General features: G+C 43.6%; 2 protein-coding genes across 7 annotated transcripts in view; one reads left to right on the plus strand and one right to left on the minus strand.

Annotated features, from left to right (window-relative positions):
- Positions 1 to 969: 969 nt before the first annotated feature.
- LOC147028332 (protein FAM200C-like) overlaps positions 970 to 27,351 on the plus strand; it is a 44,221-nt gene continuing 17,839 nt past the window's right edge. The window contains exons 1-2 of one of the 4 annotated variants that reach the window (XM_085878643.1): positions 970 to 1,083; positions 2,933 to 3,024. In XM_085878643.1, coding sequence (XP_085734769.1) covers positions 2,989 to 3,024 — 36 coding nt within the window. In that variant the 5' untranslated portion in view covers positions 970 to 1,083; positions 2,933 to 2,988. Of the gene's footprint in view, positions 1,084 to 2,932; positions 3,025 to 19,293; positions 19,434 to 21,762; positions 21,783 to 27,351 lie in introns of those variants that run through there. The other 3 variants (XM_085878644.1, XM_085878645.1, XM_085878646.1) reach the window with 3 other exon arrangements.
- Positions 12,411 to 27,351, minus strand: part of LOC147028333 (tumor protein D54-like) — a 58,340-nt gene continuing 43,399 nt past the window's right edge. For all 3 annotated transcript variants that reach the window (XR_015057519.1, XR_015057518.1, XR_015057520.1), the window contains 5 exons: positions 18,930 to 24,976; positions 18,658 to 18,732; positions 15,405 to 15,491; positions 14,053 to 14,155; positions 12,411 to 13,032 (listed from right to left, as the gene is read on the minus strand). The gene's annotated coding sequence lies outside the window, so the exon portion shown is untranslated. The remainder of the gene's footprint in view (positions 13,033 to 14,052; positions 14,156 to 15,404; positions 15,492 to 18,657; positions 18,733 to 18,929; positions 24,977 to 27,351) is intronic.

The raw sequence follows: 27,351 nt of genomic DNA on the forward strand, positions 1-27,351 counted from the left end.
CGTGTTGTGGTGTAAAATACCACGTGTTATGGTGTAAAATACCACATGATATGGTGTAAAATATCCCGTGTGGTATGGTGTAAAATAACACGTGTTATGGTGTAAAATACCACGTGTTATGGTGTAAAATACCACGTGTTATGGTGTGAAATACCACGTGTTATGGTGTGAAATACCACGTGTTATGGTGTAAAATACCACGTGTTATGGTGTAAAATACCACATGTTATGGTGTAAAATATCCCGTGTGGTATGGTGTAAAATATCCCGTGTGTTATGGTGTAAAATACCACGTGTTATGGTGTAAAATACCACGTGTTATGGTGTAAAATACCACGTGTTATGGTGTGAAATAACACGTGTTATGGTGTAAAATACCACGTGTTATGGTGTAAAATACCACGTGTTATGGTGTAAAATACCACATGATATGGTGTAAAATATCCCGTGTGGTACGGTGTAAAATACCACGTGTTATGGTGTAAAATACCACGTGTTATGGTGTGAAATACCTCGTGTTATGGTGTAAAATACCACATGTTATGGTGTAAAATACCTCGTGTTATGGTGTAAAATACCACATGTTATGGTGTAAAATTTCCCGTGTGTTATGGTGTAAAATACCTCGTGTTATGGTGTAAAATACTATGGTGTGTGTGTGTGACCGCTGTTTCTCGACAACCACTGGTCCGATCTAATTGAAACTTGCCAGGTATATTGCTGGGGACCCGAGGATGTGCCTTTTCAAGGTTTGAAATGAATCGGACAAGTGCTTCCCAAGTTATGGCCATTTATTTACCAACCAATGACAGGACACGTTGCTGCGTAGGCGTGGCCGATGGGGAAGGGAACCTCAGCTGCGTTCGCCATTTCGTGTTTTTTTTTCTCTTCTCTTCTCTTTGTGTTTTCCTTGCGAAAAGGCAAAATACGTTGGTGCTAATTGAATAATTGGCCATTAAAACTGGTCATTTATCAAAACGTTGGCAGATCCAGCAGCCTCCGCATTCTTGCCCTGGACGAGGAAATAAAGAAGCGCCATTTCCTCAGCAATGTTGTTTATGAAGAGGTGCTAACGAGATAAAGGTGTGTACATTGAGACAATTTTTTTATTATTTATTTATTCAAGAAAATTTTTTCCGAAAATAATTTATCAAAAAAAGTGCACAACTTTTTTTTGTTTCCAATTGTCAAAACGGTGTAGACTTTGGAAGTGTTAAGGAATTCAGCTCTACTCAACATGCTTGCCAATGAAATACATCTCAATTTGGTGGTATGCTTTGCAAACTTTTATTATTATTTTTTACTATTTTCAAACTGAAACAATTCGAACATGGAATGGTCAATAATTTGGCAATGGTCAATAATGACACTGTACTTTCAGGTCTCCCACAAATCCTACCCTGTCGCCTCACCATGGCATTGGATTGGCAATGGTCAATGGCAGCGAATGTCATGGCAAGTAAAGACAGGGAGGTAAACTTGATTTTAATTTGGATTTTAATTAACTCTGTGTGTTTAAGAATCACAGCAGTTTTTACTTCAATGAAAGCGATAATTCATGGAATGATGTGAACATTCCGTACGGGCACGCACAACTTCTGGATAGTGATGACTTACTGTATTCTAATAATTTCTCGATTTCTTATGCGCATTTATAGATAAACACAATGCCCCAATCCAGTTGTTGCGAAGGAACGGCCTGTGTATTTGTTTGAAAGTTATTTTTATTTTTATTTTTTTGCACGTACTGCTACGCACGTACGGGCACGCGAGAGCGAAGGAACGGCCTGTGTGGTTGTTTCTGGCAAGCGGTTTTAAAGTATATATATATATATATATATATATATATATATATATATTTATATATATACTTTTTTATTTTTGCACGTAATGCCATGCACGTACAGGCATGCACGTACGGGCATGCACATACGGGCACGCGAGAGCGAAGGAATGGCCTGTGTGGTTGTTTCTGGCAAGCGGTTTTAAAATATATATTTTTTTTTTGCACGTAAGGCCATGCGCGTACGGGCACGCACATACGGGCATGCACATACGGGCACGTGAGAGCGAAGGAATGGCCTGAGTTGTTGTTTCTGGCACGCGGTTTGATAGGTTTTTTTTTTTTTATTTGGTCAACCACTGGTCCGATCTAATCGAAACTTGCCAGGTATATTGCTGGGGCCCGGTGGATGTGCCTTTTCAAGGTTTGATATTAATCGGACAAGTGGTTCCCTAGTTATGGCAATTTATTTACCAATCAATGACAGGACACGTTGCTGCGGCCATTTATTTACCAATCAATGACAGGACACATTGCTGCGGCCATTTATTTACCAACCAATGACAGGACACGTTGCTGCGTAGGCTTGAGCGATGGGGAAGGGAACCTCAACCGCGTTCACCATTTCGTGGTTTTTTCTCTTCTCTTCTCTTCTCTTTGTGTTTTCCTTACGAAAAGGCAAAATACGTTGGCGCTAATTGAATAATTGGCCATTAAAACTGGTCATTTATGAAAACGTTGGCAGATCCAGCAGCCTCCGCATTCTTGCCCTGGACGAGGAAACAAAGAAGAAGCGCCGTTTCCTCAGCAATGTTGTTTATGAAGAGGTGCTAACGTGATAAAGGTGTGTACAATGTACATGGAGACAATTTTTATTATTATTTATTTATTCAAGCAAAATTGTTCCGAAAATGATTTATCAAAAAAAGTGCACAACTTTTTTTTATTTCCAATTGTTAAAACGGTGTGGCGTTTGGAAGTGTTAAGGAATTCAGCTCTACTCAAGATGCTTGCCAACGAAATATACCTCAATTTGGTAGTATGCTTTGCAAACATTTTTTTTTTTTTTTACTATTTTCAAACTAAAACAATTCGAACATGGAATGGTCAATAATGTGGCAATGGTCAATAATGACACTGTACTTTCAGGTCTCCTACAAATCCTACCCTGTCCCCTCACCATGGCATAGGAGTGGCAATGGTCAATGGCAGCGAATGTGATGGCTCACAAAGACAGGGAGGTAAACTTGATTTTAATTTGGGTTTTAATTAACTCTGTGTGTGTAAGTATCACAGTAGTTGTTACTTCAATGAAAGCGATAATTCATGGAATGATGTGAACATTCCGTACGGGCACGCACTACTTCTGGATAGTGATGACTTACTGTATTCTAATAATTTCCCGATTTCTTATGCGCATTTATAGATAAACACAATGCCCCAATCCAGTTGTCGCGAAGGAACGGCCTGTGTTTTTGTTTGAAAGTTTTTTTTGTTTTTTTTTGCACGTACTGCTACACACGTACGGGCACGCGAGAGCGAAGGAACGGCCTGTGTGGTTGTTTCTGGCAAGCGGTTTTAAAGTATATATACATTTTTTTTTTGCACGTACGGGCATGCACGTACGGGCATGCACATATGGGCACGCGAGAGCGAAGGAATGGCCTGTGTGGTTGTTTCTGGCAAGCGGTTTTAAAGTATATATATATATATTTTTTTTTTTGCATGTAAGGCCATGCACATACGGGCACGCACGTACGGGCACATGAGAGCGAAGGAATGGCCTGTGTAGTTGTTGTTTCTGGCACGTGGTTTGAAAGGTTTTTTTTTTTTTGATTTGGTCAACCACTGGTCCGATCTAATCGAAACTTGCCAGGGATATTGCTGGGGCCCTGTGGATGTACCTTTTCAAGGTTTGATATTAATTGGACAAGTGGTTCCCTAGTTATGGCCATTTATTTACCAATCAATGACAGGACACGTTGCTGTGACATCACAATTCTTCTTCTGTTTTTTTCTTTTTTTTTTTGCACGTACGGCTATGCACGTACGGGCACGCATGCACAGGCCCGCACTAGTCATTATAAAAACATTCAACATGAGTTGTATTCAGACGTACGTACTAACAGCCAGACAACTGAGAAGAAAGCAAATGCATATTTGGTAGGGGGGGCAACAATTGATTTTTTTAATTCCGTCCAAAAGGGGGTGGGGGGGTGCAGACTCCTATGACCCCTCCTTCCCTAAATAAGCCGATGCAGGCATGGTTCCAAACCACACTTTTAACTTTTATTTCAAACAATGATCCAATTGCGTCATAGTTTAAATTATATGTAAAGTCTCGGAGCCTGTACAAAATTAACATGCAAGACAAAGATATTGTTCGACATTATGCACTTCAATGTGAATGACAAGGACATTAGTAGACATGAATGGACAAGCATAGGTGGTATATGGGATTTGAACCTGCTATATATTCCCAGAATTTTGAGCCAGGGGTTCAGATGGGAATATGCACAACAACTCTGCAACCCGTTTTGGGAATCATAGGCCGGCGGAAAAGGTTGTCCAACATGTCACACTGGGGACGGTGGTTAAAGGTGGTGGGGATGAGATGGTGAGGAGGAAAAGGTGGTTAACGATGGTGGGCCATGAGACTGCAGAGAATCAAGGGAACAGTGGTTAAAGGTGTTTGGGATGAGACAGGAGACCGGGATCAAGGGAACGGTGTTTAAAAGTGGTGGGGACTGCAGGAGAGAGTGGGTTAACGGTGGTTCAACGTTGATCCCACATGTTCACACCTGTTCCTGTCACTCACCCAGGAATAGATTATCTGGAAGAGTCGGATAGGTCCCGGGGAAGCCGGTGGGAGCTGGGAGGGAGACTGTTGGATAAGAAGAGGAGTTGGTTTAGCTGGCCAGCTCGCTGCTGGGCGATCTATAGCTGTAACATGTTATCCTATGAATCAATTCCATCAGTGCCATCACCGAACAGCTGTGGGTATCGTTTTATTTTTATACAGTTTTATTTTTCATCATTGCATCGTGGAGATTGACATTAATGGTATTGCTTGCAGCATCAAAACCAGGGTCACCATGTTCACATCCAGAAATATATTTTTATTCCAGTAGCCCTTCCGAGATCGCACGGACATGATACCAATTGGGTCAAATGTGTCCACTGTTTTGAACGTCAGAAGATGGATAAGGGACTCGGCCTGTTGAGTGCACACTTGCTTTAAGAAAAACGGCCCCACCATAACTGGGTGATGAAGGTTGTGGTCAAGTTTCAGCGAAATCGTGTGTGAGGTTTCAGAGACAAAGTTACAAGTGTTTATGGATGGACGGATGCACTGATGGGTGGACAACACACCATCCCATAAGCTCCCCGAAACGACTGTCCAGGTGAGCTAAATGTTGGACAACAGAGTACCAAAAGCTGGAGCACAGGGTACCAAAAGTTGGAGCGCAGGGTACCAAAATCTGGAGCACGGGATACCAAAATCTGGAGCATGGGCCACCAAAATCTGGAGCGCAGGGTACCAAAATCTGGAGCGCAGGGAACCAAAATCTGGAGCACAGGGTACCAAAATCGGGAGCACAGGGTACCAAAATCTGGAGCACAGGGTACCAAAACCTGGAGCGCAGGGAACCAAAATCTGGAGCACAGGGAACCAAAATCTGGAGCGCTGGGAACCAAAATCTGAGGTGCAGGGCACCAAAGTCTGAAGCGCATGGGATACCAAAATCTGGAGCACAGGGAACCAAAATCTGGAGCACAGGGAACCAAAATCTGGAGCACAGGGAACCAAAATCTGGAGCACAGGGTACCAAAATCTGGAGAACAGGGAACCAAAATCTGGAGAACAGGGAACCAAAATCTGGAGAACAGGGAACCAAAATCTGGAGAACAGGGAACCAAAATCTGGAGAACAGGGAACCAAAATCTGGAGAACAGGGAACCAAAATCTGGAGAACAGGGAACCAAAATCTGGAGAACAGGGAACCAAAATCTGGAGAATAGGGAACCAAAATCTGGAGCACAGGGAACCAAAATCTGGAGCACAGGGTACCAAAATCTGGAGCACAGGGAACCAAAATCTGGAGCGCAGGGTACCAAAATCTGGAGCACAGGGTACCAAAATCTGGAGCACAGGGTACCAAAATCTGGAGCACAGGGTACCAAAACCTGGAGTGCAGGGCACCAAAATCTGGAGTGCAGGGTACCAAAATCTGGAGCATGGGATACCAAAATCTGGAGCACGGGATACCAAAATCTGGAGCGCAGGGTACCAAAATCTGGAGCGCAGGGAACCAAAATCTGGAGCACAGGGAACCAAAATCTGGAGCGCTGGGAACCAAAATCTGAGGTGCAGGGCACCAAAGTCTGAAGCGCATGGGATACCAAAATCTGAGGCACATGGGATACCAAAATCTGGAGCACAGGGAACCAAAATCTGGAGCACAGGGAACCAAAATCTGGAGCACAGGGTACCAAAATCTGGAGAACAGGGAACCAAAATCTGGAGAACAGGGAACCAAAATCTGGAGAATAGGGAACCAAAATCTGGAGCACAGGGAACCAAAATCTGGAGCACAGGGAACCAAAATCTGGAGCACAGGGAACCAAAATCTGGAGCACAGGGAACCAAAATCTGGAGCACAGGGAACCAAAATCTGGAGCACAGGGAACCAAAATCTGGAGAACAGGGAACCAAAATGTGGAGAATAGGGAACCAAAATCTGGAGAATAGGGAACCAAAATCTGGAGCACAGGGAACCAAAATCTGAGGTGCAGGGTACCAAAGTCTGAAGCGCATGGGATACCAAAATCTGGAGCACAGGGTACCAAAATCTGAGGTGCAGGGTACCAAAGTCTGAAGCGCATTGGATACCAAAATCTGAGGCACATGGGATACCAAAATCTGGAGCACAGGGAACCAAAATCTGGAGCACAGGGTACCAAAATCTGGAGAACAGGGAACCAAAATCTGGAGAACAGGGAACCAAAATCTGGAGAACAGGGAACCAAAATCTGGAGAACAGGGAACCAAAATCTGGAGAATAGGGAACCAAAATCTGGAGCACAGGGAACCAAAATCTGGAGCACAGGGTACCAAAATCTGGAGCACAGGGAACCAAAATCTGGAGTGCATGGTACCAAAATCTGAGGCGCAGGGTAACAAAATCTGAAGCGCATGGGATACCAAAATCTGGAGCACAGGGAACCAAAATCTGGAGCACAGGGAACCAAAATCTGGAGCAGTAATGTAATATATATATATATATATATATATATACATATATATATATATATATACATATATATATATACATATATATATATATATATATATATATATATATATATATATATATACATATATATATACATATATATATATACATATATATATATATATATATACATATATATATATATATATACATATATATATATATATATATATATATATATATATATATATATATACATATACATACATATATATATATATATATATATGTATGTATATGTATATATATATATATATATATATATATATATATATATATATATACATATACATACATATATATATATATATATATATACATATACATACATATATATATACATATACATATACATATATATATACATATACATATATATATATACATATACATATATATATACATATATACATATACATATATATATATATATATATATATATATATATATATATATATATATATATATATATATATGGTGAGTTAGATGAAGTGGTGGAGAGTGTATCCAAGAATGAAAGAGTGGTGATTGGAGCAGATTTCAATGGGCATGTTGGGGAAGGGAATAAAGAGGATGAGGTGATGGGGAGGTACGGTCTCAACAAGAGAAATGTGGAAGGGCAAATGGTGGTAGAGTTTGCAAAAAGAATGGAGATGGCAGTGGTAAACACGTATTTCAAGAAGAAGGAGGAACACAGGGTGACATACAAGAGTGGAGGAAAGTGCACACAGGTGGATTACATCTTAAGCAGGAGATGCAACCTGAAAGAGATTAGTGACTGTAAGGTGGTGGCAGGGGAGAGTGTAGCTCGACAGCATCGATTGGTGGTCTGTAGGATGACTTTAGAGGTGAGGTTGAGGAAGAGAGTGAGGGCTGAACCAAGGACCAGATAGTGGAAGCTGAAGGAGGAAGACTGTTGCGTGAAATTCAAGGAGGAGGTGAAACAGGTGTTGGATGGTGGTAAAGAGGTGTGGGATGATTGGGCAACTAAAGCAGAAGTGGTGAGGGAGATAGCTAGGAAGGTACTTGGTGTGACGTCTGGACAGAGGAAGGAAGAGAAGGAGACTTGGTGGTGGAACGAGGAAGTACAGCAAAGTATAAGGAAGAAGAGGTTGGGGAAAAAGAAGTGGGATAGTCAGAGAGATGAAGAAAGTAGGCAGGAGTACAAGGAGTGGCGGAGCAAGGTGAAGAGAGAGGTGGCAAAGGCCAAGGAAAAGGCATATGACGAGCTGTATGAGAAGTTGGATACAAAAGAAGGGGAAAAGGATTTATACCGATTGGCAAGACAGAGGGACCGAGCTGGGAAGGATGTGCTGCAGGTTCGGGTGATAAAGGACGCAAATGGGAATGTGCTGACGAGCGAGGAGAATGTGTTGAGAAGGTGGATGGAGTACTTTGAGGAGCTGATGAATGAAGAAAATGAGAGAGAGAGAAGGTTGGAAGAGGTGGAGATAGTGAATCTGGAAGTGGGGTGGATCAGTAAGGATGAATGAGGACTGCTATGAAGAAGATGAAAAGTGGAAAGGCGGTTGGCCCAGATGGTATACCAGTGGAGGCATGGATGTGCTTCGGAGAGATGGCAGTGGGGTTGTTCACCAGATTGTTTAATGAAGTCTTGGAAAGTGAGAGGATGCCGGAGGAGTGGAGATCAAGTGTACTGGTTCCGATTTTCAAGAATAAGGGTGATGTGCAGAGCTGTGGAAATTACAGAGGGATAAAGTTGTTCAGCCACACCATGAAGTTGTGGGAAAGAGTCGTGGAAGCTCGGTTGAGAGGAGAGGTGACGATCTGTGAGCAGCAATCTGGGTTTATGCCAGGAAAGAGCACCACTGATGCAATGTTTGCTTTGAGAATGTTGATGGAGAAGTATAGGGAAGGCCAGAAGGAGTTACATTGTGTGTTTGTGGATTTAGAGAAAGCTTATGATAGGGTGCCAAGAGAGGAGTTGTGGTATTGTATGAGGAAGTCGGGAGTGGTGGAGAAGTATGTGAGGATCGTGCAGGATATGTATGAGGACAGTATGACAGCGGTGAGGTGTGCGGTAGGAATGACGGACCGGTTTAAGGTTAAAGTGGGATTGCACCAAGGATCGACTCTGAGCCCTTTCCTGTTTGCAATGGTGATGGACAGGTTGACGGACGAGATCAGACTGGAGTCTCCATGGACTATGATGTTCGCGGATGACATCATGATCTGTAGGGAGAGTAGGGAGCAGGCTGAGGCGAGCCTCGAGAGGTGGAGGTACGCACTGGAGAGAAGGGGAATGTTAGTCAGTAGGAGTAAGACGGAGTACATGTGCGTAAATGAGAGGGAGGGTGGTGATATGGTGCGGTTGCAAGGAGTTGAGGTGGGGAAGGTGGATTGGTTTAAATACTTGGGATCAACTGTCCAAAGTAACGGAGAGTGTGGGAGAGAAGTGATAAAGAGAGTGCAGGCAGGATGGAGTGGGTGGAGAAGAGTTGCAGGAGTGATTTGTGACAGAAGGGTAGCTGCAAGAGTGAAGGGGAAAGTATACAAGACGGTAGTGAGACCAGCTATGTTGTATGGTTTGGAGGCGGTGGCACTAACAATAAGACAGGAAGCAGAGCTGGAGGTGGCAGAGTTAAAGATGCTGCGATTCTCGTTGGGAGTGACGAGGATGGATAGGATAAGAAATGAGTGTATTAGAGGGACAGCGCAGGTAGGACGGTTTGGAGACAAAGTGAGAGAGGCGAGATTGAGATGGTTTGGACATGTGCACAGGAGGGAAGTGGAGTATATCGGGAGAAGGATGTTGAAGATGGAGCCACCAGGCAGGAGGAGAAGAGGAAGGCCAAAGAAGAGGTTCATGGATACGGTGAGGGTGGACATGCGGGTGGTTGGAGTGTCAATGGAAGATGTGGATTATAGAGCGAAATGGAGACAGTTGGTCCGCTGTGGCGACCCCTAGCGGGAGCAAGCCGAAAGAGGAAGAGGTTTTGATTTTTAAAGCAAACAAACGTTCTGACGTAGATTTCTTTAAATGAAACTCTTGCCTGATTGTGTTTCCTCCACAAAGGGCGTTTTGAATTTTTGTTTAATTGGCAAAGTGAAGTGCATTCAATTGGGCTCAGGATCTTCGCATCAGAGTTCAAATCCCACTCAGTTGTTGAATTAATACCAGATCGAGTTGACTGTGCCTGTCATCCTTCCAAGGTCGGCAAAATGAGTGCCAGCTTGCTGGTATCCCATGTCAGAGTGGTGACCCGTCCAGGATTGTACCCAATAGCCAAAGAGATTGATTAGGCAGCACCAACGCTCTGCACCAAGTATGGTCCCAATGGATGGATGGATGGATGGATGCAATGCTTTCAAGTTTAAAAATTATGAACGGTCGAGGATTTGGCAACTCGAGCAACAACTTTCACAAGCACATAACTTTACAATATTCAATTCACATGACATTTAACTGTTCTTTCGTTAACTGTTCCCTGTCCTCTCTCTCCTTTCCTGCGTCTCCCCCTTCCTCTCTCCTCTCCTGCGTCTCCCCCTTCCACCTTCTCTCCTGCGTCTCCCCCCCTCCTCTCCTGCGTCTCCCTTCCACCTTCTCTCCTGCGTCTCCCCCCCTCCTCTCCTGCGTCTCCCCCTCCCTCTCCCTCATCTCCTGCGTCTCCCCCTCCCTTCTCTCGAGTCTCCCCCCTCCCTTCTCTCCTGCGTCTCCCCCTCCCTCCTCCCCACTCCCTCCTCCCTCCCCCCACTCCCTCCTCTCTCTCCCCCCACCACCACTCCTCTCTCTCCCCCCACCACCACTCCTCTTCCTTCCCCACACCACCACTCCTCCTCCCCTCCACCACCACTCCTCTTCCCCCCACCACCACTCCTCTTCCCCCTCCACCACCACTCCTCTTCCCCTCCACCACCACTCCTCTTCCCCCCACCACCACTCCTCTTCCCCCCCCACCACTCCTCTTCCCCCCCACCACTCCTCTTCCCCCACCACCACTCCTCTTCCCCCCCCACCACCACTCCTCTTCCCCCCACCACCACTCCTCTTCCCCCTCCACCACCACTCCTCTTCCCCCTCCACCACCACTCCTCTTCCCCCCCACCACCACTCCTCTTCCCCCCACCACCACTCCTCTTCCCCCTCCACCACCACTCCTCTTCCCCCTCCACCACCACTCCTCTTCCCCCCACCACCACTCCTCTTCCCCCCCCACCACCACTCCTCTTCCCCCCACCACTCCTCTTCCCCCCCACCACTCCTCTTCCCCCCCACCACTCCTCTTCCCCCCCACCACTCCTCTTCCCCCCCCACCACCACTCCTCTTCCCCCCCCCACCACCACTCCTCTTCCCCCCCACCACCACTCCTCTTCCCCCCACCACCACTCCTCTTCCCCCCACCACCACTCCTCTTCCCCCCACCACTCCTCTTCCCCCCACCACCACTCCTCTTCTCCCCCCACCACTTCTTCCCCACCCACTCCTCCTCCCCCCCCCCCACCACTCCCAGTTCCCAACATTGCCCGCTGCTGGTCCAATCCTGTTGGTATTTTGAATAATTTTTTGTGGGGGGGCTTTAAAGACTTCCCTATACCCACTAAGGAATGGGGTTGAGGATCATTTAATATTCCTTTCACATAGCTTACTTTTGGCATTATTGAGCGAGTTAAAAAAAAAAATCCATTTTTTTCCCCCCTAAAACACTCACTGACAAACTTCTGAAAGTGTGATGAAGATCCGTTTTGCCATCTGAGAAAAATGGCGACAGACACAAACAGTTCTCTTACAGTTTAGATATAAAAGTTAGCAAATGTTAAACTATTTATTGTATTGGTTGTTACTTTGAATTAAATGAGTAATCGGTTTAAGGCTTCGAGGATAATCATTGGAGTCTCAGACCATTGTGTGTGTATTTCACCCTTCATAAAGCACTTGCTGTGTGAAGTGTGAGGCAGAAGTGGCAGGATAGCCCAGATGTACTCACTCACATCTCATATGTCTATGTCTGCAATTGGATCTCAACCGAGCTATAAACGGTCACGCTGGTGTTTCACACGCAGGGCGACACAATACGTATGCACCATCCATCTGAAGGGCATTACACTGGGTGTAACGGCTGCTAGCTGTAGCTAGATGTTAAAAAAAAAGATGTCAAGGTGTCCTTCCTGAAGAGTAAGTGAGTTAGCGCCGGTACCCTAACCAAGTAACTGCACCTTCAGTCAAATTTCAGGCCATGGCCAAAAAACGTTGATGAACGTGGGAATAATTAATTGGGGCTCGTAAAGTGGCAGTATTTGTCACGTGTATGGGGGGTGGGGAAGATTTTACACCAATTTAAAGAAAAAAAACATTCAGTAAAACAAAACTTAGTTATTTGGAACTTTAATGTGCACTGAGTAGATGCATTACAAAAAAGAAAATGAATACAAGCCAAGCTGTACATTTCAATAAGTAAAATACATTTGCTCTGATAAGTGACGATAATGGAACAGAATTCGAAAAAAAACAACAAAACACAAAAAAAAAAAAAAAAACTCGGTGATGCATTTGAGCAAACGACATCATCGCGACGTCACTACGAGGGTCCATATATGATTTACACCGCTTCATCTCACCGTGCTGATAAACAAATAAGTTACGATCACCGGATCAAAAGGCATAAATCCACCTTGACAGATGGCAAAACATTACACACCCCCCAGGGTGGATTTATACCCGAGACAACATTGCGGAGAATATCTAAAAACAAACAAACAAACAAAAAGCACTGATCCCCAGCTTTTTAGGAATATCACAATTTTGTTTTAAATAACCACACAATTAAATCGTTTATTTCCATCAGCACGGTTGGGCAAAGCTGTGACACCAGTCTCTGCCAAACAAACCGATTCGGACCGCACGCATGATGTGGACACGAGGAAAATCTTCGCTCACGCTTTATCGTCAGACACCTTCACCAACGAGACTTGTTTTTTCAAGAGGTCTGTGCTGTTTGGGGGGGTGGGAGGGGGGTAAGGTGTGGGATGGAGAAAGGTAAAATTGCAACATAACTTTTTGCCAAAAAAAAAAAAATCACGGTGCTTCAGAAAACCTTGCATGTCCAAGAACAGAAACACGCTTTATCCCCCCTCGACGCTCGAGCATTCCAAATTGGTTTCACCGCGGAGGACGAGAAAGCATGCTCTCCGGTGCAAGACGATCCATCAGCACAGGGTTAACCATCCTTTTACGGTGGAAAACACAAACTAGTGCCAAGTTAACCATGGATTGTGGAATCTTGGATGGTGCAAGATGAACCGGACGTGCCATGATGATGAAAGATAACCCCTCATGATAATTTAACCCTTTGCGGTAGATGAGTAGCCAACTCCTGGTACATGAACTTTATGGTGAAGCCACAAGATTAGCGTTAGTGCCGAGTTGCACTGTGCAAGCCAAGAGTTTGGGGCTATCCACCATCTTTCCATCTAGTGGGGAAACTTAGCTAAATATAGCATAACAATTGTGCATTTTGTGAGGAAAGCACCAAATTTGGCAAACAAGTAGCCTATCATATTATGAACAGATTTGGATATTGGGCCATCTCAAAATTTTTGATGGCAGTGGAAAATGGCTGCCACAGCCATCAGCGGCTGAATTTGAGATGGCCCGATATCCAAATCTGTTCATAATATGATAGGCTACGAGTGTGCCAAATTTGGTGCTTTCCTCACAAAATGCACAATTGTTATGCTAAGTTGCCCCACTAATCCTCTTCTCGCAAACACTGCTTTTTCTTTCATCCTTCCCCCACTCTATTTCCCCCCCTTCGCCCACTCCAATTTCACATGCACACTGGCACTCATCAGACTATTTCAAAAGCACCTTGACCAAAATTGTTTCGATGGTGTGATAAACACAGGGAAGTCATTGCAAACTTGAACGAGGAAAAGTTGGATCAACTGGAATGAGTTCAAGAATTGGAAGGCGAAACAAACTGCAACATTTAAGTATACCGGCCTATCCTACCTCTCCATTGCGTCACAAAGAGGAGAAGAAGCAAGTTGCTGCGTGTTGGGCTTATGGAAGAAGAAATTCATCCACCAGTGGCTGGAATCTACGGTTGGGAGTGCTGTTAGAGTAATGGGAGGAGGTAGAGATTAAAGGTATCCTTGGAGACATGAACCCAACTGAGAATAAAATACATAATATAGTGTTGTACTCGAGTAGGATCAATGCCCACCCTGTGAAAAATAACAATAAGCAAATAAAGATAAAGCTACAGAAGCTTTTAGTTTGAAAACTTCAACATCGAAAAACAAGTGGAAGGCTGCCACAGAAGTAGAGGATGTGCTACTCAGAGGGGGCAGTAGGGGATACAGCACGTGCTGCTCGGAGAAGAAAAAGCTTCATGTTAAGCCATATGAAGCAGTATGATCTTCAAGAACATTCATCTCATGTTGTTTGTGTCTGTACATTAAGCTACAGGCAGGCATCTTTTTTTTTTTATTATTTTCTCCTCCCACCCTACAATAGCAGTTTGTGGGAATAAATTAAAATGTAGCAAATTAAAAGTAGACTGCTCAGCATTTCGAACTGAATGACTCGATGTATCGGGTTTGGGTACCGTGTACCTTTATAAACGAGGAAACAATAAAACGAGTTGTGTGTGTATATATATATATATATATATATATATATATATATATATATATATATATATATATATATATATATATATATATATATATATATATATATATATATATATATATGGTGAATCAAAAGTAGCGCCCGATTTCTGTTTTTTCGGCTGTCAGATTCTTTCTGGGAAGTCATGTTGTTAATAATTGTGTTGCAGATTATTAATTCTTGTAATTTATTTATTTTTGATTTTGCTTTGCAGGTTATTGCTGCAGGTTTGGAAAGTTACTGAATTGGCACCAAATTGAACCATGAATTACCTTTCAATGAATCAACGCATTGCAGCCGGGAAACATTACTACATTACTAAACATCTTTGGGGGGCTCATGAAAGACCTTGTTTATCGTGAAAAGCCTCGTACCATTCAGGAATTGAAGGCTCAAATCACTGCAAAGTTTGAGGAAATTGATATCGAACTCTGCAGATGTGTGTGCCGCTCTGTGCCTGCTCGGCTACAATTGTGCATCGATCACGAGGGAGGGCACTTTGAAAATTGCAAGTAAAACAGCTTGGTCCAGTACCGTAATAATTTTTTTCTAGAATAAATGGTTAGATAAACAGGACATTAATTTATTTCTTCCTTCTTGTACACTGTAATAAAAATGGCAAACAAACAATCAACTGACAGAAATCAGGCGCAACTTCTGACTCACTCTGTATATATAAAAATATATACCTGGGTGTGGGTGATGACATTCCCAAGTGTGGTCAAGGGCACCAGAGGAGTTGGTGGACGATATGCTGGAGGCAGAGCTAAGACGACCTAATGAGGAGCATGACGAGTGAATGGGAAGGAAGAGGAAAAACGACAGTCACATCGACAAGCCATGACAATGGAATGCAGACAAGCCATGCACATAGGCACCATTATCAATTATTATTAGCATGTGTATCCGAGCACCCAATGAGGATATGTTTCTGCTTTGTGAGTCACAGACCAAATGTGACATCGCCTAAGCACCCAGTTTATGATACATTCACTGGCACAAGGGAGAACAGTGCGGTAGCAACAGGGACAACCAGCAGTATACATAAATACAGCGCGTGTCAAAGAAAGGTTAACCACTTCAAATGGCCTTTGTACTTTTTGTCATGACCTTCATTTATTTTGGTTTGTTTTGGAGGAGTGATCAATGATCTTTGGAGAAGTCATTCAAGCATAACCACAGTATTCCACGGAAAAAATGACGTTTTCTACGGAGCAAAGAATAAACATTGTCAAGTCGTATTTTGAGACCAAATCGATTTATTCCGCCCAGACGAGGTTCCGTACTGAATATGAAGTGCATCCCAGAAACAAGCCAAGCAAGGTAGCCATTTTGGAAAGTTGTGAAAAAGTTCAAAAGTGAAGGGAAGATTCTCAACATCAACAAGGCAAGGTCCGGTCGCCCAAGAAGTGTTCAGTGTGAAGGAAACATGTTATGAGTTTGTGAGTCAGTCATGCAAAGTCCGAAGAAATCGCATCGACAAAGATCGCCTGAACTGGGTCCCACTCCCAGCAGTATCAGAAGAATAATGAAACAAGATTTAAACCTCTTTCCTCACCACATCACAACAGATCATGAATTGACCGATGGGGATAAAGCAGCACGAGTCGCTATGTGTGAGATGTGGCAGAAGATGGAGGCAAACCCAAACTGGATCCGCGATGTGTGGTTGCGTGACGAGGCACGCTTTCACGTCAATGGTGCTGTCAATTCACACAACATTTTCTGGGGAAGTGAACGTCCAGATGAGGTTGAAGAGAAGTCACTTAAGGGTCGGAAAGTCACTGCTTTTGTGGTTGTCAGCTCCAGAGGTGTGTTTGGGCGGTATTGGTTTGAAGACAAAAACGGAAGAACGGTTACCATCAATCAAGGATGATACCGGTCGATTGCCAACGCATTTTACGAAGACTTGATGCAATCGATGAGCACTGCAGCCTTCCTACGACGGTGGTTCATGCAAGATGGTGCTGCCCCGCATCCAGCCAACGAAACAATGACCTTTCTGCGTCAAAAATTCGGATGAGTTCTCAGTTTGTGGATGGATAATGAATGGTCTCCACACAGCCCCGACCTCAATCCACTGGATGTTTTTTTTTCTTCCTCTGGGGAACTTGTAAGGATCACGTCCACAAGGATCACCCCAGATCTGAAGGCAGCAGTTGAGGCTTATGTGCAGACAGTAACCATTAAAACTTGCAGAAACCTCATTGAAAATTCACAATTCGTGTGAATGCATGTTGTGTGTGTGTGTGTGTGTGTGTGTGTGTGTGTGTGTGTGTGTGTGTGTGTGTGTGTGTGTGTGTGTGTGTGTGTGTTCCTGGGGGTGTTCACAACGAACACCTCAACTATAATCACATTAACACATCATGAGTTTCATTTCTCCATTATTTGGTTTTCATTTTCCGCATTAATTTTTTGTTTTGTAACTCAATGTTTTGGTTAATAAAGTTTTGAAGTGGTTAACCTTTTATTGACACACCATGTACATAATGAAACCATTTTCACGATTCCAAACCTGCAGTTTTATCTGAATTTCCTGTTTACCTCCGACTGGATATACCTGGGGGGTGGGAGGAGGGGTCCTATTATCTAGGTATATCCTTAGGGGGAGGGAGTGGTGAAGGGGTGGCCAATCCCCTTGGTATATCCAAGAGGAGGTTAACAAGAAAATTTATCTTGATAAATGTGAGTGAGGTCCGGTTCACAACAGGCTGCTGGCCGAAACGTTGAGTCGTTCTGATAAAACTACAGGTTGGAGTACTGATAAATGGATTCATTGGATACAATTCCTAACTGCCAATCACAGATTTATTATATATTTGTTTGGAACTGTGGATTGTGTTGTTAATAAGCTGAGTGAGAGTGGACCTGACATGTCAGGTATATGACCCACGTCATATTTGTTTGGGGGGGACATAACTGACATGTCGGTACATGATTTGACAGGTACCAAAAGCTGGTGGCCATTTTGGAAAAAAACTAAAAATAAAAAGGACCTCATCCCTCCTTTAAAATTAATTAATTAATCCGGACGATCAACCATGATTGTTATTTTTTTATCTGGGTGTGTGTGTGTGTGTGTGTGTGTGTGTGTGTGTGTGTGTGTGTGTGTGTGTGTGTGTGTGTGTGTGTGTGTGTGTGTGTGTGTGTGTGTGTGTGTGTGTGTGTGTGTGTGTGTGTGTGTGTGTGTTGTAGAATGAGGAATGAGCAAACACCATTGACAACACATTCACCTTTCGATGAGACCCTCTCACAGACATCAATCACACATCCCACAAATGTCCATATACCCCTCCATCCCCAATTCTTATACGTGCCCACCTAATTCCAGCTTAAACCATCTGCTGTTTCTTGTGCCACGACCTTTCCAGAGTACATCAAGTACTTTGACTAAAAGACCCTGTGCCTCACTACCATCCTAACCGTCCTCTTCTTTACCCTCAGACTATGGCCGCTGGTCCTAATATTGTCCCATTCTGCTGAATAATTATTCTACACTTATTTTGTGTATGCCCTTCATCATCTTAAACATCTCCACCATATCTTCGCGTAACCGCCTCCTTTCTGGCTCCTTCAGCCGCTCCAGGTGGCTTCGTCTTGCCAGGCCCGGAATCAAAGTCATCCCCTCTACGCTGAACCGTGCGAGCACCTTCAGCAAAACTAGATGGAAGGGAACCTCATGCACCTCAAGTGATCACGGGGAAGAGCAAGACAATAATAATCGAGCGGAAAGCGAACGGCCGGACAAGGGTCACAGACAATACACAAGATATTCAAATAAAAGTAAGACAATGAGTGTGTGTGACACAGGTGCTGCAGGACAATGGATGACGCGTAGGTGGGTACAGCAGACAACAATGCTCGCATGAGGATGAAAGAGACCATTGTTAGAACAAACAATCCATTGTTAGGACGTATTTTTAGGAATCCATGGAGACTCACGTCTATAGAACTCGTTCTTGGCCTGGAGGGATCCGCTTGCTGGAATTGCAGACATTTTATCAAATTTGTTCGAACCTATGGACAAGGACGAAGGAAGCATGAATCGGACAAATTCAGACAAAAAAAAAAAATACACAAATTAATCAATTAGATAATCATTTGTGTGAACATGTCATTCAAATCCATTGCATGAAAAAAAAATTGCCATAATTAGAGAACAACCACATACTGTCCCTTAATAGTCCCAATGTGACCCTGGACGTGGACAGTACCTGTTTTTCCTTTGAACTGATGGTACTTGCTGTGGATGAGATCGATCAGAGACTAAAAAGCGAAGACCGAGCTGCGGGTCCCATAGCCCGGGAGTAGTGATGAGGATTGTTGTTGGAAGAGTTGCTGCTTCTTCCTTGATGCCAAAATGCTCACGATGTATTTTTCTTCCACCAAGAAAGCGAACTTCCTTTATATGTGCTTTGTGACGTCATCGGCACGCTTCTCCTTTTGGGAGGAGTGTTGCTCGGTGGACACGCCTACTCTCGTGAACGTCTAAATCCGAATGTCCCTCACCCTCTTGTCTCTTAAGACTGAGGGTCTTCAGTGCAAGCGTGCGCAATGGCTGCCAACCGGTGGTGTGCTTGGTTAACATTTCCCAAATGCTGAGCGTCGAGCAAGGAAGCAGCACGTAGCAAATGCCCGAAGGACGGTATGCTTCAGGGTGCTGCGCCCCCCTTGTGCCTGCAGCACCTGAGTAAAGAGGGTCGTTATCGGTGACGAAGGTAAATGGAGCACTAGTTTGCGTTTTGCAGGTTAAAGGTCTTGCCTCCAGGGACGGGCTATTTCCGAAGTGCTTGTTGATCTCGATTTGAACTTTGACACACTGAACGCTCACTCGGCCTCACTTTTACAAACACCTGGCGGGGAGGGGGGGGACTTTGAGATACCACGTGACCTAAATATAGCAACTTCTCGTGGAGTGTTGATTGTGAGGTCACACTGACCCTTGAGTTTTACTACTCGAATCACCACCTTCACAACCACATAACCTCCTTAAACATGGATTTATCTGAAACCAAGATGAGGACATCTATTTATTAAGTATGCAAATTTTTTTTTGATCAGCCCCCTCCACATTCCCCCGTTTTACCGTGTGATCCCACCCATAGTTCGACAACTTCGATGAGCGTGTGCAGAGGTCGAGGCTATCCTGACAGCTCCTGTGTTGATATGATCATCATTGGACCAATTACTTTGTGGTTCGAATAAGTGGCAAGGCCAAGGTGGAGTGAAACCAAATTGGTGATCTAAAGTGAGGTTGTTGGAGAAAAAGAAGGATTTCTCCCAATTGCCATGATGGATTCCATGACCTTGCTGGTGATTGGAAGTAAGCGAGTTGGTCTGCGGTTGACGGGAACAGTTGATTCATTTAAAAAAAAAAAAATAATAATAAACTTGTCTGGAATTGGAATTACAGACAAGGTATCGTCATCGTGCGCAGTCTGTCCGTCTGTCCATCTGTCCATCTGTCTCCTATTTTAACTTCTCTGGCCAGATTGCTTGGCCGACCTGGATGAAATGTGACAGCACGGTTCCGCTCTTGACTGGGAACGGGAATCGCAAAGCTCATCCCGGTCACATGACGAAGTAGGTCAAAACGCCGGACTTCAAAAATCTTCTCCAGACCTACCACTCAGAATTCGGCTCCCAAATTTGGGTTACAACATGAGGACAGGGCCCACATAAGCTGCAGGTCCGGTGGTCCCATTTTTATTATGTAATGCAGTGATGTTGGCAGATTTCCAAGCACATGGAAGATGACTTAGCGCAAATGACAGGGTGAAAAGGGCAGAGAGACGATGTGCAAGAGCAGCAGAGCAGGTTTTTAGGACGAGTGAACTGATGCCAGTTGGTCCAGTAGCAGAGTCGGAGCCGAGGGTTGAAAGATCCTTCTCCACATTCTCAGGTGCAAAAGACACAGAATCCAGGAGCAGTTGGGTGTGACAGGGAAGGATGGGTACACAAGAGATTTAGAAGCAAACAGAATTGATTCATTCAGCCTTCTCAAGAGCAGAAACTGATGTGGTGCCATTTGAAAATAGTGAAGGGATGGAATGGGGAGCATGCTCCAGAGACAGACTTAACAAGGTGCCACCAGGATTTAGAACGCGACAAGTTTGAAAGTTCATTCTTGAGGTTGGACAGATGTTGTTCACTGGCTCACTTGAGAGTGGACACACACTTGTTGTGGGATTTTTGGAGTGCAATGAGATTGCCTTCTATCGGATTTGCCTTCCAGGAAGAGAAGGCAAGCTGTTTCAGAGCAACTGCCTCACCACAGGATTCAGTGTACCATTGGTGGGAAGAAAGGTGGGATAATTGAAAATGAGATGAGATGATTCTGTGTTTGTGTGTGTGTGAGAGAGAGTGAGAGAGATTCTGTAGAAGAATTCCCAGGCTGAGTTAAAATCAGGGGCAGGAGACCAGTGCTGAAGAGCGAGGACGACTTGCAGTCCCTTCCAATCTTCTCCCGTGAGATGCCAAACTCGCCGGCGTTGAGGTAGTTCTCCAAGAATAGCCAGAGAGATGTTGACTTTCGCAAGCATATGATCAGACTATCCAATTGGAGCAGAGGAAGAGCAGGAGACATTTGTGGGAAAGTTAGTCATCACAAAGTCCAGAAAGGAAGATTTGCCATTGGGAGAAATCCGGGTTGGGAAGTACACAGACGGAGTTAGTCCCATGAAGTCACAGAAGTCCTTTGCTGAAGTTCCGTGGCTGGTGAGAGAGGTACCAACACCCAATCAAATTCCATTATGACAAGTGAAATTCCCACATGAGTAAGAGAGAGTTGGGATGAGTGGTTAAAAGTTTGTCGACGTTGTCTGAGAGAGATGTTGATGGAGTCATCACTGTTAGAACGGCACACAAAACAGATGAACAAGAGGCGGGAGTGGAGGGGAAGTCGCAGCCAGAGGTACTCCTGGGGTTGGGAGGTGCAAGGTCAGTGCAGGGGCAGTGAGAAATTGAGTTACTTGTGTTTCTGGCATAAACTACCAAGAAAGACAACCTGCTGGTTTAATGTCAGCTCAAGTCTTCAGGTGTGCAGCTTCAAGGCTCTTCTGTGTAAGGTGGGACATTTAAATAAATAAAAAATACTCATGTTGATACAAACCATTGCCAGACATAACAACTGACTCCACTTGAGACAAGGCTGGCTGTCAAGTCGATGTTTGTCTCCAAAGGCCATGTGCCCAATCCATCCCCATCAATCCTTTCCTTATCTCTCGTACCCAGTGCCTCCTCGACACATTCTCCACCTTCGGTGAAAATGTAAGTTCTGACAAGTTTGAGTCTGCTTGAGGCTCGAGTCCAGATGCTATTTTGATTTTGTTTCTATTAACATCACAGGGGCAGGGTGGAACCAAAAACCAAGAGCCCCCCCCCCCTTCACCTTGATGAAAGTGCCCGTATTCTCAACATATCCACCAATTCCTCTCTTAATTCAGCCTGTCCTTCACCTTAAGTAACCTCCCATCAAGTTGGAAGATTACCAACCCCACTCCAATAAACAAGGGCGCAAAAACATATCCTCTCACCTCCGGACCAGTTGGTTTACTTCCAATTATAATCGAAGCCATGCAATACATTATCGCTGCCATCATTAAATCAGTTTGGATTCCCTGGACTTTTGAGATGTGCAACTTCACTCTCAACAATGGACGGAAGCTGTGAATCTCAAGCAAGAGGTCAAGACCGTCTCTGGATATATCTTGGGCATTTGACATTCCAGCACTTTACTATGCTCGACAATATTTCTGCCTCGGGAATACAAGGCCACCTTCTCTCCTGGCTTATTGACTTCCTCCATGTATGCAGTTATTGCAGACCCCTCCTCTCTGCCCTTCGAGTGAGACATGCTCTAACGCAGCATCTTAGGACCAGTCCTATTTAGAATATACATCAATGACCATATTCATGTTTTTAGAACCCCCTTTTCAGTTGCGTCCACATCATGCCACAAAATTCCAAAAATCATAACAGGCCAGCAGCAGACCTGTGTTTTTTTCTGTGCTGACCCGAAAAGGATCAGATAATGGCCCAACATTATCGAACACTTGAAATCTGTCTTTCAATCCAGGCAGACAATCTCATGTTTTACCATGTCTCTCTGGAGGGATCATCAAACTAAACTATTTCCATCATCAACCGCAGGAAGTTCAGTCTCAAACTTCTGAGCTGCAGGATCAGTTATGCAATCTCCTGGACACAGACACGGACACGGACACGGACACACCAAAGCTGGCCTCAAAAGCCAGCCACAGATCAGTCCAAGTAATTCCTTGAAAAAAATCAGAACTACGACTCAGCATACAAAGCCTTTGTTCCTCAGTCCCCATGGGCTCACACCCCAGCATCACATTCTCTCTCTTGGATTCTACTGATCCTAAAGAACTCAAAATCATTGACAGCTCTCCCAAAGAAGCAGCAGCACAGGGCGTACAGGTTGGTTGCCTCTGAGCTTTCTCGCTCCTCTCCACAGGTCTTGCTCCCTATGCTCCTTCATCCCTCCAGGTTCTTCTGGCAACCTCATCCTTTTAAAACTCCTAAAATCCAGGCTCTTTGTTAACTTCCATTCCTTTTTTTCCTCTTTCCTCTCCCTTGTGAAACATCATTCCTCAATCTGTTCAATCTCACTTTTCCCCCTTAAGGCTTCAACTTGACAGTACACAATTTTGGGTCGTCCCCAATCCTTTCCATGAAACTCTCTCCTCTCTCCTGTTACTTTCCTCTCCTGTTAATCCCCTTGAATTCAGCTCCCCCCACAGTCAGTACATTTCTTCGAAACCCTCAGTCACAGCTCACTTTTCCACCAACCTACATCTTGTTTATAAAAGCTTACTTTTCATCATTTTGGCAAGCTGTTTGAGGGTTCTATTTTATTTTATTTTTCACCTTTGAAGGGTTAAATGTTACATGTATTCCAAACAAAAAATGACACTGCTCAAAAACTGCATGTGACACAATGCGAGTTGCGCAATGTCACAATGTCCGAGACACGAATGCGTGGAGCGTGTATGGGGATTGGGGGAGGCAGGGAGTGTAGGATGCATGTGAGGCACGTGGGAGAGGGATGATATACGGGTGGAGAAGTTCACAGGAGGGAGAGAGAGAGAATGGAGCGAGGAGGGTGATTATCTGTGGGCTGTGAACACGGGTGGTATTTGTGATGCTTGCATGGATGCAATGTGTGCTAGTGGCTGTGGATTCCATTACGGAACAAGACATTCAGCTTAATATAAAGAGTTGCAGCTACCTCGGGACAAATTTAAATCGATGGCAGCTCCAGTTCCAGAACCACTGGTGGATTATTACCTCCGCCACCAAAGGTGGAAGGAGGTTATGTTTTCACCACTCTCTGTCTGTTTGTGTGCAGGATATCTCAAAAAGTTGTGCACAGATCCACACCAAATTTGGTGGGCAGGTTGGGTATGTGACAAGGACGAACTGATTCGATTTTGGTGAAGATCCGGATCTGACAACTACAATTTTTAAAAAGCGATTCGTCACCACGATATATTGCAAGATAATTTAAAAATGTATGAAGCGATATATGTTCTCGATCAGGCATTATATGGTGGAGGCATGTGCTTTACCGAGTGCCCTTCAAGGTGAAATTTGATTTCAAAGTTTATCCCACAAATCCCTCCTTTGACACCAAAGAGCAGACGCTTGTAAAATGCAAAACCACATTTTCAGTTTGAAATGTGGCAACAACATATATGGAGCCTCATCCTATTTCAAATGAAAGGGTAATGGGGTGGGGATCATCCTTGAATATTATACGTACAGGTGTCCACAAATTACCATTCCAAATTGAAACTAATAAATAAAAGCAATGAAATAGGATAAAATGATATGGTTTATGACATGTGAAAAAGCATTTCTCAAAGTTTAGTTTTCAAGATTTGTCAATACTTGTAATAATAATAATAATGATAATCAGTAATTCTGGGGACTGCGCTCAAACTACTCCTGAATGTGTTCAACATTCTCACCACTTGTGGTTGGTCAGCCTGTCCCCTTCCTATGCAGAATGTTACCAGTCTCCATAAAAATGTTGCCATTCACGAATCAATCATTTTTCACAATGTTTTGTTTGTGATGCATTTTTGTGATTAAAGATGATCACCTTTCCGAGATCACCCTGAAACTTCGTTCAACCTGTGTAACTGGGTTGGTCTGTTTAAACCAGGCAACACCGCTTTTTTTCTGTGGGGACAAAATTTGCAGTAAATGCGACATCACGTGTCGCAGGAAACACCTGTAAATGGGAAAATAAAAAGTGAATGAGAACGACACTCGGTAGAGCACATAGCTCCACCAGAATGAACAGTTTACACTTTATATCTCACTGGGAGGCCAGATCTGGGTCCAGATCTGAACCAAAATCGAATTGGCTTGTTCTTGTCACCTGACCAACTCATCCACCGAGTTTCATCATAACCGTCAATAAATTTTTGATATATGCTATACATGTCGTTTTTGGCCTTATCTCCCAATGGTGAAGAATCACTTTAAAAAAAATGATAGTTTCAGATTTTCACCAAAATCTAATCAATTCGACAATTCGTTCTCGTAATTCACCCGACCTGTCCACCAAGTTTCATCCAAATCAATCAACAACTTTTTGAGATATCCTGCTTTCACACAAACAATCAGACATGGGTGAAAACATAACCTCCAGTTTTGTGGTGACAGCAGAGGTAACAATAGTGAGAATTGCTTTGCAATACAATGTGCTATAGTGATGTGATATTTTCTAAATCCAAAAAGGGAATAACTGAAAAATTGACGAAATGCCCTGAAACTCAAACTTGTTCTGTAACTTATAATAAAACCTTATAGTGGGGCAACTTCGCATAACAATTGTGCATTTTGTGAGGAAAGTATCAAATTTGGCACACTAGTAGCCCATCATATTATGAACAGATTTGGATATTGGGCCATCTCAAATTCAGCCGCTGATGGCTGTGGCAGCCATTTTCCACTGCCATCAAAAATTTGAGATGGCCCAATATCCAAATCTGTTCATAATATGATAGGCTACTAATGTGCCAAATTTGGTGCTTTCCTCACAAAATGCACAATTGTTATGCTATATTGTTAAGCTAAGTTGCCCCACTATTATACCAAGTTTCCATTGAATATGTTAAAGGGTATGGGAAGAAGTCGGAAAAACCAGAGGTGGGACGGACGTACAGATGGACAGCAAACCTATCGTCCCTTCCGGTGAAGTATATAGGAGACCAATAAAACTGAGAAATGTTCCTTCACATGCAGAAAACTACATCATTGTATTCAATTTCATTATTTCTTATTACGGTAATTTGTGGACACCGAATATATAAATATATACATAGACATATACACATGCACACACATACATACATATACATGTATATATGTCCCCAAGAGGGTTTTGCCAAAAAGTTAGCATTGTCAGGGTGTTAAGAATAGACATGATAGCCGATAGGAGAAATGGCCAGCTCATTCATTCAAGCTCTTTGTAACATTGGAGCCAAATTGGTTGCAAACTTTAGGAGTTACAAAACAAATGAAAAAAGCATGAAACACTGAGAGCTGAAGAAAAAAGGGAAGGGAGGGGGGTTGAGGAAGAAAGTAGCAAGAGGTGAGGAGGGATGAAGCAATAGCACCCTCCAGCGATTTAAAGGTCCCATGACACCCAAAATTTTCTGGTTATTTATATATTAACTTGACCTTCCTCGTGAAGAAATCACCAATGTTTCTTTTTTTAAAATCAACCAGAGTTGGTGTCAAAGCCACCCAATGCTCGCCTGTTTATACATTAATCGTTTTTAAAAGACTCGTCTAATAATTAACATTTTTTATAAAGCATTGCAGTGAAGTCTGATCCAAATAATTTTAAAGCAATATATGTATTTGTATATTGTAATCAGCAACAAGAGCGCAAGTGAACACAATATACGCCCGAACAAGAAGGTATATACAGAATTGTGCTACTACATGGAAAACAGCATCCTGGTTGCCATGGCAACCACTTTAGATGACTAATGTATGTCGCGACATCCCACCTCCACAGTCTGTACCGATATACCAGATATGAAACGTGAAAGTTGAAAACTTTGGGAGTTCGAGCATAGACAGGAACGGATGGAAAACACCATCCTGGTTGCCATGGCAACCACTTTAGATGACGAACGTATGTCACGACACACCGTCTCCACAGTCTGTACATATGTATCAAATATGAAACATGAAAGTTGAAAACTTTGGGAGTTAGAGTGCAGACAGGAACGGATGGAAAACAGCATCCTGGTTGCCATGGCAACCACTTTAGATGACGAACGTATGTCACGACACACCGTCTCCACAGTCTGTACATATGTATCAAATATGAAACATGAAAGTTGAAAACTTTGGGAGTTGGAGTGCAGACAGGAACGGATGGAAAACAGCATCCTGGTTGCCATGGCAACCACTTTACATGACGAACGTACGTCGCGACACACCGTCTCCACAGTCTGTACCTATGTACCAAATATGAAACGTGAAAGTTTAAAACTTTGGGAGTTAGAGTGCGGACAGGAACGGACGGACAGACAGACAGACGGCACATAATACGCCCCAATATATATATATATATATATATATATA

The sequence above is a fragment of the Eptatretus burgeri genome, chromosome 4 (genome assembly GCF_056783735.1).
Source record: "Eptatretus burgeri isolate ZD-2024b chromosome 4, Ebu_testis_v1, whole genome shotgun sequence".
Lineage (NCBI taxonomy): Eukaryota > Metazoa > Chordata > Myxini > Myxiniformes > Myxinidae > Eptatretus > Eptatretus burgeri.